Genomic DNA, 11,165 nt, shown 5'->3' with positions numbered 1-11,165 from the left:
CAATTGAAGGCCATGATTTTGAGATAACATGCAAACTGGAACTTCAAGTACCACACCAAGGAATGTGGGAACTGAAGGAAAAAAAATTAAATAAACATCTATAGTTGAAAAGTAGTTACCTGCTAATATTTAATAGTTGGGCGGGGGTGTAACCATAGGAGGTGGATATGTAGAGAAGGGTCAAATGTCAGCAGACCCATAGCACATCTGGATCTTGGTGAGGGTAAAAAACATATTGTCCTCCCTTGTATCAAACAAGTTATGGACAGCCTTGCTTCAGTAACCCTTACGCTCTAACCTAGAATTGAAGGGTTAATGAAAGCCATAAGATGCTGGTAGCTTTTAAAACTGCATGTAAACATCTGTAATGACTTACCAGCTCTAGATTATGCAGTATCGTAGGGACCAATATGCAACAGATTAGCATTGCGCAACTTTTCAGGCATCAGCTAGAGGCATTTCCATAAGTCATAACAAAACGTTGGAAACGCCTTTCGCTGGAAGGTTTGCAAATAAGACAACCAAGTCACCCATAGGTAAAATTTCTGAAGGCACAACAGCATCTATAGCACATGCAACACAAAGTGTCAATTAGAAGTCTTATTTGAATAACAAACATTCATTTAGCAGGGGCAGGCAAGATAGCATTTCAAAAATGTAAAAAGCTGCACAGAACTAACCATTTGTTCTATTTTCATTATATAAAAAGTGACACTGGCAAGGTAAAAAGAATTGGCAGCTTGCAGTGCAATCCTAGCCCCAGGGGGGATGCCGCATCAGCTGGATGTGGCCCTCCAAGACTTTAGGCCACACAAGCCTCTCTGCCTGCGCAGTTACATAGCTGAATCTGGAGAATGTCTCATCTTGATAATTGCAGCTTTCATCTTTATCTAGTGCTGCCTGGCCATGCCCTGAAAGCAGACTACACAGATTAGTCATGGTAAACCTTTCCAGTTTAGCATGTTGCAACATTTTAAAGTCACATTGAGTCAAACCTTATTTAAACACACAGATGTGAAAACACTGAGCCCTTAAGCAAGATTTAATTTCACCCCCATGCTGTAAAAACTGAGGCTATTATTGTATGTTGAATTACCTTGTATACACAAAAGCAAGCTAATAGTTTACATAAACATTGAGATCAGAGATTTATTTTTGTTTGGACAGGATGTAACTGTCCTAATACTCTAGTAAGATACAGACCCATTACTATTGCAACTAAAGGGTTAACCTCATTTTTGTTCAGGATTTTGCTCCAGCCCCTCCTTTTTCTTCCTGCCCTCATAACAATGGCCTCCACGTGACAGGACACTGCTTGCAGCCAGATCCACACAATGGCAAAAAAAAACAAAAACCTTAAAGTGAACTCTGAGACTACACTTTATACCCAAAAACCCTTTATTAGACAGGCTGCCAGCTACAAAGCAGGAGAGTTATACATTTTAGCTAGTGTGTAACTGCTGGGGAAAAAACCCCCACCACACAAGTTGTTTCAATTTACCAAGCAAACCCATTTGTAATTGCATATTAAGAGCTGCTCAAGAATACATTGAAGCCACTGGCAAGATCATTCATGCACTAGCAAAGTTTAGATTTATAAATGCAACCACAATTAAAACTACATGATTATACATTCCAGTGGTTGCCTTCTATAAGTATTACTAATTTCATGCAAGAGGGGGGGTAAGTTACTAAGCAAAAAGGCAGACCACACCCAGTGAGAAACCCATACTACTATTACTAAAGTATTATAAAGTCTAAAAAACAAATTAAATGCAAGCAGTACCGTCATAGTGGCCATGGTCAGCGAAGCACCAATTAGATTTCTGGTAAAATATCACCACTGTAGGCTGAGCTCCGTTTGTGCTCACCAGAATTTTCTTCCAGTGCCATGACTTGTCAGGGGCAACAATAGAAAAATACAAGAACCAGAGAATGTTTTAAACTTTTTATTTGCATATTGAAAAAAATTGTGCATTCCAATAATTCAAATCATTTTTGAACAAATAAAATGGCACTCGATTTTGACTGCATTTTACAGCTCGCCGGACCTTGGTGCAGCTTTCCCTTCAAAATCACCACGTGTTCATTTGTGTAGCTCCATTCATGGTCTCCTTTCATCATGCACGGTCTTTCATGCCACCAGAACCAAAGCCAGCCGGACAGGCAGATGGAAAGGCAACGCCTTCGTTCAGTGTTCAGTAGTTTTTTATTTTTTTTTATATTTTTTTTTAACTCTTTTCTGTTTGGTGGAACGGGGCAGCATAGTAAACGGTTTCCAACCTCTTTGTATCTTAGTTATTTCTTACAAAGTTAAACAGCTAAAAGAAGAAAAAATAAGAAGGCAATGCTTGTGGAATGTACAGTGCATATTGGGAGGGGGGAGGTGGTGGGTTTCATTAGGAATCAGACGCTTGCTTCTCTTGTTCGATTGCTAAAAAAGGAAAAAAATAATTATTAAAATTTAGATAAAAAGGAATTAAAAGCCAAAGTTGTCATCCAAGCCATTTAACTGTCAATCATGTTGATCCTCAACACTTACTTTCTTTAGAAGGAAGGGGGTTTTTCTCTTGTGTTTCTGTCTTCTTCAGCTTGCCCTTATCGAATTTCTCAATCTCAGCCATATCTGGTTTGTCAGACATTTTGTAGGTTGATCTGCACAAAAGGGAAAGAAGAAAAAAATTAGAGCGCCGCCATCCTTGCATCACAAAAAAAAAAAGTGTCACTTCATATAAGAGTACCTGCCACGCCCTCACTTCCCCACTTAAGCCATTTCAGCCCAGTGGTTTGAGCACTCAAACATTAGGGATAGAATTAGCAACGCAGACTAATATATACAGGGAAACAATAAAAGATGTAAATGCAAACTGGTAAAAAAATAGCTGGCACCTTTCCTGCATGAGCAGACTGGCTTTCTTTAGGCTCACAGTGAGCTAATCAATAAGCTGGAAGCATGCCAGCCATGGGCACATAGCATATGTTAATGAGGGTGCAGCATGGCGGGGCAGCAGTCTCTTGCTGGCAGATGAAGTCATGCATTCTTCTTTTCTTACAAAGAGCTGCAGCTCCAGCCCAAGGAACCTTAACCACCGCCCAAATCTGCTCCTGCCCCCGCTCGTTGCACAATCACGTCTACAAAACCCCCTTTTTTCTTTTTTTATCAAATCAACCTTCTAGCATGGCTATCAAAAGCCTCTGCCTTTAAGATCAGTGATCAAGACAATTCAGAATAGCATGACTGCATATACCGCCTGCCAAGGACAGTTCCTAATAAAAAGGAAAGGGTTTTTGGATTGTGAGCTCACTAGCATAGCCCTCCTATCCATCTTGCATTGCAGCTATACATTCCCTTTATTTTGTAAAGCGCTACGCAAACTGTTGGCACTGTATAAATCCAGCATAATAAGCCATGACTGCCATTGCTTAGCTGCTTACAAAATTCAAGTCCTAGTTAATATAACTTGTATAGATAACGGGAGCATGGAAATTTACATGCAAATACAGGTCTGAAGCCTCCAGCCCAAGGACAAAGGGAGTTTACAGATGCTAAGCAAATAGCCTGCGATTAGGGTCAGGCTGCTAGCTAAGAACAGGCAATAAACTGAATTGCATCTAGCAACAAAAGAACACAGTATAATGGCAAAATCAAAAGCAGCAACCGAGCGAGACTTACCAGCTATGTAACACACACAAGAAGCAGAACTAGTCCTCCAAGATGCAGCCTTGAGTGTGAAAGGGATGAGCTGTCCCTGCTTTTATATAACCTCCTCTATGCTAATCAGCAATGACATCACCAATGACGATTAACTCTTCACTTCCACCCAGTCTGTACACCACTGCTTCACAGTGAACAAGAAACTGCTTTAGATTATTCATTGATTTGCTGGATCACTATTGCGTTTGATTTTTTTGTTGTTGTCTTTTTTTAAATCTGGCAGCAGAATCATGCACAGCCGATCTCTGTATGTAGCTGAACAGATATGAAATTATTACTATTCTGATTAATAATATTATACAGGATTTGTATAGAGCCAACTGTTTGTGCAGTGCTCTACAAAATAGAGGGAGACAGTACAGCTACAAAGCAATCCAATACCTCAGGGTTGGGTCGGCCCTGTTCTTGAGATCTTACAATCTAAAGGGAAATGTAGTGTTCTTTCTAGCTTTATTGTCAATACTTAATATGGAGATGCTGCACATACTGCATTTTGATTATTCCATTAAATAAAGAGCCTGAGCAGGACTTCCTGCATACAGATGCTGATGAATAATACATGCATCCTGCATGTCCCAAACGTACACTTTTGTGCACGGAACAAACATAATTATTTTATTCGTTAACATGAATTGATAAAAAATCTTGCGTCCATCCTGCAGTTACAGAAAGGAGAAGTACACATTCCACTTCTTGTTCCCCTATTGCACACACACATACTGTCTGCTGTTTGGGAAGTTCTTTTAAAAAGTCTGTTTAAGACCCCCCCTTCCCCAGCCTGTGTCTGGCAGAGATTACTGATGGATCCAACATGTGTTTGTTTTTTTCGAAAACTGAACTGAGCCTGGCTTGCATTTTCTCATGGCAGAATGCTCCAGCACCGAAAGGGTTAACCAATGCAACGCTGCATGAAGATGTGTGGTAAAGAGGTAGTTACACAGGAAATGTGTTTCCTGTTCTCATATTAGCAGTGCTGCACATAAAGACTTTTGTATTAATCGCCATTCTGTGCATTTCTGCAAAATGTATAAGGCTGATATCTGCAGAATGTAGCAAATTCCACAACGGCATTATGGAACATTATGAAACGTGAAAGCATTTTCCTCAGAAGGAGCATTTAGTAGGCCTACAGGCTAAGGTGACATTCATCTGCTCGCACAGGCGTGGTCTCTGAGAAGGATGCTAGTGGTGTCTGGCTAGCGGTTAGCTTCTCATAGTAGGAACTGGGTAGTTTTCATTTGCTAAATAATTTTCCAAGTAAGGTCATTCAGATTTGAATACTTAATATGCCACCTTCCTCTTGAATACTTCCTCTGTACGCCACCCGCGCAGAGAAGAGAACGAAGTTCCCTTTAACGCTGATGACACTGTGGATGAGACCATCTCTGTATAAAAGGGGAACTAAGTCATGACTGCGTATTGTGCCATGTTACTTTGTAAGGCCCCTCACAAGACCCCATGATATTATTGTGCGTAGGCTTTACTGACAATAGGCTCGTTATTCATTTATAGAAACATTGGCTATGCGTAGGCAGGCTGTCGCTGCTTATGCTCACAAGCACAACATTATTTCTTGCATATTCCTTCTGAACAGATGTGTAACAGAGTGGCACCATGATGTAGCAACAGGGGTAACATCATTTACAACAGGGGGAACCAAGGGCCCACACTGTGACACCGGCATACCTAGAGCATCTCAGGATTTGGCTCAGGTCTTTATATACATCCTAGGGTTTGCTGCAGATCTCAGTATCAGCATTTTAGGAACACTTCTTTTTTTCAGATGTTATTTTCATTTATTATTATATCATCTAACAACTTCAATGGGACACAATCTGCATGGAGCTTGCTTGTTCTCCTTGTTAAGTGTTGGTTTCCTCCAGGTGCTCCAGATTCCTTCCACAATCCAAAAGTGTACTGGTAGGTTAACTGACAACTTTCCAAATTGACCCATTAGTGTGTAAAGCTGGCCACATCCCATACAATCAGTTTGCACAATCTCAGTTAGATTTACAAAAACTATGTAATATGAGGACGAGCCTAAACAATCCATGCAATATGTATCCACTCAGGCAGGCCTTTGCACTGCATACTCGGGGATAGATCTACAATCCCATTGTATAGTGTATGGTCAGCTGAAATCTGGGAAAAGCAAAAAACTCAATTTGTAGTGGGGCTGCCCTCACACAGCAGGGCTTGAATACTTATTTATCACACCTTTATTTTAGGTGCAATTAGGGATTTCTGCGTCAGGAACTTGCGTTTTCCTGCAACAGAAATCCTAAATTGGCGTTTTACAAATGGCAGCTGTCACCTAAGTTAATGATCAGGTGACAGAAGTTGCATGTAAACGCCTGCACACCGCATGTAAAGATACGTGATATGTTTACATTCCGCTAGGAATCAATCACTCTCCCTGGACGCATGTAGTCATATCACGTATCATTACATGCGGTGTGCATGCGTTTACATGGAGCTGCTGTCACCTGATCATTAACTTGACTAGGTGACTGAAAACGCCAGATTAGGGATTTCTGCTGCAGTCTGAGCAGTCTCCAATAAAGTTTCTTGTGGATGTTTTCAAGGCTAGTTATTACTTAAATTATTATTAAGCCAGTAGCAACTGAATGCAGAGGCAACTATTTATGATAATAAAGAGTAGATGCATAGTCCTATACAACCGGCCCTTTGAGGGTAACCATACTGCTGATGCGGCCCCCGATGAATTTGAGTTTGCCACCCCTGGTCTAGGGAAAAAGGACCTTTACTTCCCCAAATCTCCCTCCGTGCAACAAAACCAACACCCGTCCCATTTACACTCCCCCTCCCCCCATCCCCCATGCTCTGGTGGTTGGAGGACCACTGACGTCATCAGTATAACGCAGGACCCTTAAGCTGGCCATACACTGATCTATTTTTTTCATGCAACCCGCGGGCAGATGAAAAAATAGAGCAGATTCCTTCATCAACGAAACAAGCGCATTGATCGAGGAATCCATGCTGTATATTTTGTATTCTGACAGCGGCCTATGCACGAAGATTTTCCAACCGTCTCCTTTGATCAGTTGATCAAGGGATGCAGGCCATAAGGGTGCTGACAGCGGCACCCACTGTGCAAATTCGCACAGTGTATGGCCACTTTTAGACCTGCATTATTACATGACGACACTGAGGGACAGTCTACAAGCCGGAGCACAGAGGAGGTAAGGTGAGCGCAGACTGCCAGGGGAGCAGGGATCAGGTAAAGCTGGCCATACAACTATGCATTATCTGCATATTTTCTCTGGTCAGATGGAAAAAGTGCAACAGATTCCTCCATCTACGGTAAAATGTGTGGATGGAGGAATATCCCACTGGGCCAAGCTTAAGTATCTTGCGAGCCGGCCCCGCTGGCTCTCAAAACACCCGAGCAATGCCTGCATCCAATCAGATTGTTCAGATATTTTGAGAACCAGTGGGGCCAACTACCAAAATACTGAAGCTTGGCTCAGTGGGAGATTCCTCCATCCACACAGTTTAGCATAGATGGAGGAATCTGTTGCACTTTTTTCATCTGACCATATACTACAGATAATCTATAGGTGTATGGCCAGCTTAAGTAAAACTGCCTTGGCTGATACCCTAGACTAGGGGTAGGCAACCTTGGCTCTCCAGCTGTGCTGAAACTACAAATCCCATCATGCCTCTGCCTCTGTGAGTCATGCCTGTGGCTTGCAATGCCTTATGGGATTTGTAGTTTCAGCACAGCTGGAGAGCCAAGGTTGCCTACCCCTGCCCTAGACCTAAACAATAATTTAACCCTTGCAGTGTGGGGGCAGCCCCACTGCAAGGGATGTTTTGCATTTTCCCTGTATACTTAAGGGATGTTAGATTGAGAGCTTCCAGAGGACAGTAACTGATCCGAATGATTTAGATAGTTCTGTGTATTAAGTCAGCGATAAATAAATACTAGAAATAATAATGTGGTTACGTTTAATATATATATTTTTTATGGTGACATTCCTCTCCTACATCATATGTTTTGTAGGAGATCAAGCATGCTGAGTAGAATAGACCAGTATAGGTAACAATAGATTTCTATAGCTATACTACTGTTGGGTTAAACAGAGAGTATGTCAATAGTTAAGTAAACATTTTAAAAAAGTTAGTGCTATGATTATGTATCCATTTGGGATCTTTTACTTTAAGAAAAAAAAAAAAAATCTTACTTATGAAATTAAACTAAAGCAGGCCCTGCATTGTACATGGGAATGTTGAGGGCCCTCCCGCATTGTGGGTGTGGACGAGAGCACCAGCTGTTGAGGGAGTGATGAATAAGAAAATAATTCCTCTATTTTTTTTAGAAAGTGATTAGATTTTTGCTTTAATGTATGTTACATATAATGCACGCCTAACAGGGGCTGACTGGCAACTTTTGACCCAGGGGGCAAGTACAACCCAGAGGCCCATGGTGCAGTGACTTGGCCAGCGATGGTGCAGTGATCTGCATCCAGTTTTGCTCCACTCTCCTTTGGCTTCTTCTGTGAGTAGTTTGTAATGCAGAGTGCAGAGGTTTGTGGTAACACACAGATGGAAACTGGAGCAGTCGCTCATGGCAATCAATCAGCTTCACTCTCTTGTTTTCAAAGCTTAATTGAACAAACTGACGACAGAAACTGATTGGCTGCTATGGGCAACTTCTCCAGATTCCGTCTACTCCAGTTTTCATAAATCCCCCCTATAGTGCAGAGGTCAGTAGTAAGTAACACGGAGTGCAGAGTTCAGTGGTGTAATGCAGGGGTCAGTGGTATAACGCAAAGTGCAGAGGTCAGTGGTGTAACACAGAATCCAGAGGTCAATAGTAAGTAACACTGAGTGCAGAGATCAGTGGTGTCTGGCAGCGTGCAGAGGTCAGTGGTGTAAGGCACAGTGCAGAGGTCAGTGGTGTAACGCAGAATGCAGAGGTCAATAGTAAGTAACACAGTGTAAGTAAGGCACAGTGGTGTAACGCAGAATGCAGAGGTCAATAGTAAGTAAGGCACAGAGCAGAGTGCAGAGGTGTGTAGTGTAACTCAGAGTGCAGAGTTCAGTGGTGAAATACAGAGTGCAGAGGTCAGTAGTAAGTGACACAGAGTGCAGAGGTAAGTGGTGTAAGGCAGAGTGCCAAAGTCATTGGTGTAAGGCAGAGTGCAGAAGTCAGTAGTGTAACGCAGAAAGAACAAGGACTTACAGTGCACACAGTTGATCTGATGTGCTAATTCACATGCTGTATCCTCATGCCCTCTTCCTATCTTCCTCCACGGGTGGTGGGGGGCAGCGATGTTGCCTGCATGTAATGAAATGAAGACTCCAGCAGGCTCCTTGTGCCTTCCCTTCTCTGCAGTGCTGCAGTCTCCCTCCAAGCCTATAGCAGCTGAAGTGGGTGGAGAAGGATGCAGGTGGCTGCAAGGGGCCCAAACAGTGAACCAGGCAGGCACTTTGTGCAGCTGAATGCTTTTTCTCCTCGGCCGCTGCAGCGTCAGACTGGCCAAGAGCTAATATGGATGATCGCAAAAACAGTGTCCTTCCAGGTGCATTCATCTTGCCTTTGAGATCAATTTGAAACTCTTCTGAGTTCCATCTCAGGTCCTTCACAGGTGCATTTGGTCTGTAGTGGATCTCCTTCTGACCTGCAGTTGACCTTTAAGCTGCGTCAGCTTGTTTCAAGCTGCTTTTACGTACCCGTTAACTTGTATGAGGAAAAAACAAATTCTGACGCAAACCAAAGCCTGCGTAGAATGACCCTTATGGACACTCTTTAACCGAAAATATCACAAGGACCAGTAAGAATAAAATAAATAATAAAAAGATGACCAAAAAAGGCAGATCCCCATCAATAAAGATGTAAAAAGGGAATTTGGTGCACCATCTTTTACTTGTGGCATACATGCTTTGGAGAATGCTCACAGAAATTTCCATATGTTTGAAGACCTTCATATGTAATACAAAAACACTAAACATTTGTGAAAATCCTCCCATTCATGGTATTTGGATTGCATTCACTTTGGGGGACATTACTAACAAACCAAGGTATCTATATTGTCATTCAATGAAGATGACATAATCCATAAAGAATCACGGGGTCTGATAGGTAGGCCTATTGTTGCCACATTCTATGGAAATACTGGTGCCATCTTTACCCAGGCCCTACTCAACAGGCGCAGGGATGTAAGTGACTTTACTGCAAAGTAGGTACTACCAGAGATACAACCCAGTAAGTTGTACTGGCAAGCAGAAGTTTAGATGCTTAGACATTTTTACAGTAACAGTTGTACTGCTCTAGTTACCATCACAGTCCAATACGAGCCAACGGCAGGCAACAAATCTGCTAGTGATGACAGAATAAACTTTGCAGCACTGGAGTAAAGGAACGTTTCTGCTCCAACAACAGCAATTGTTCTCAGCTTCCACAAGATCAGTTAGAGCTGGACGCACTTTTAAAAACTGGGCCTACCTATGCATCCACTGTCTTAATTTTAGACAGCCTTCATGCCCCTTTCAGTCCCCAGTCCTCAACCACATGATAGGAAGCAATGTACCAATGAGAGGCCGGGTGGCAGAGACTATTTTGGCATTTGCAGAGAAAGTGACCTGGCTGACACTGGGGAACATTCTTGGAGGTGAGGTGATGGAGGATGATGCCTCTTTCATTCCACTTCCTCTTTAACCTTTCATCGCTTCTCTACCCCCACCTCCCTCCTACTTAACTCTCCCCTCTATCTTCCCCACCATTTTTTTTTCTTCTGTATTTTACAACTACCACCACCCCCATTCTCTGCTTGCTTAACTGAACAGGGTAGCCAATATTGTCATATGAGAATGACCTACTAGACATATTGTTTATTTCTCTCTTTATCTGTTACTGTTGAATATTTATTCATTACATTACTGAGATTCCCACAATGTGGCCATGAAACACTTTGTTACCTTTACCATTACATTTTCATGTATTCATTGACTGGGTAGTGTGCTTTTAAAACTGTAACTTGTTGAAAAAATACTAAAATAAAGTTTAGGAAATAAAATCAGCAACTGTTCTTAACAGCATAGCACAAGGGACAATAAACCATAATATTACAACAAATGGAGTACAGTTTACATTTACAGAGATAGTCTGGCAAAACAGGAGGAATTTGGCCAGCCACAGCTCGAATCCTTGCACTGCACAATGAAATCTCACTATCTTACCTACCGCTACTTCTACGGCCCATCCTATGTGAGATCCTCCAAGGCACATTTGATGTACTGAACCATACCTGAATGTAATGGAGATCTTTACTGTACTAGGGACTCAATGAAACAAACAGCCTTTGCTGTGACAGTCTGCTGCTACTTTTACTGTCTCGTGCCCAGTTCTCTATAACATAAAATTTAAAAACATCAAAATGAAAAACTTAGCAAAGAAGGTGGAACCCTCTCATAATTGCTGTGG

The 11,165-nt window shown here is 42.0% G+C and overlaps 1 protein-coding gene across 2 annotated transcripts; it reads right to left on the bottom strand.

Moving 5' to 3' along the window:
* Window positions 1-1,936: 1,936 nt before the first annotated feature.
* TMSB4X (thymosin beta 4, X-linked) lies at window positions 1,937-9,943 on the bottom strand. 2 transcript variants are annotated; one of them, XM_018566080.1, is made up of 3 exons: window positions 9,933-9,943; window positions 2,543-2,655; window positions 1,937-2,434 (listed from the first exon to the last, which is right to left on the bottom strand). In XM_018566080.1, exons 2-3 carry the CDS (start codon window positions 2,640-2,642, stop codon window positions 2,400-2,402), a joined length of 135 nt encoding a protein of 44 aa, XP_018421582.1. In that variant the 5' UTR covers window positions 2,643-2,655; window positions 9,933-9,943; the 3' UTR covers window positions 1,937-2,399. The 2 variants fall into 2 exon arrangements, with proteins under 2 accessions (XP_018421582.1, XP_018421581.1); XM_018566079.1 differs by lacking the exon at window positions 9,933-9,943 and adding an exon at window positions 3,674-3,759.
* Between the last annotated feature and the right edge of the window lie 1,222 nt (window positions 9,944-11,165).

Source organism: Nanorana parkeri, unplaced genomic scaffold (genome assembly GCF_000935625.1).
Source record: "Nanorana parkeri isolate BGI_ZX_2015 unplaced genomic scaffold, ASM93562v1 scaffold913, whole genome shotgun sequence".
Classification (NCBI taxonomy): domain Eukaryota; kingdom Metazoa; phylum Chordata; class Amphibia; order Anura; family Dicroglossidae; genus Nanorana; species Nanorana parkeri.
This window is presented reverse-complemented; position numbering and strand designations above follow the sequence as displayed.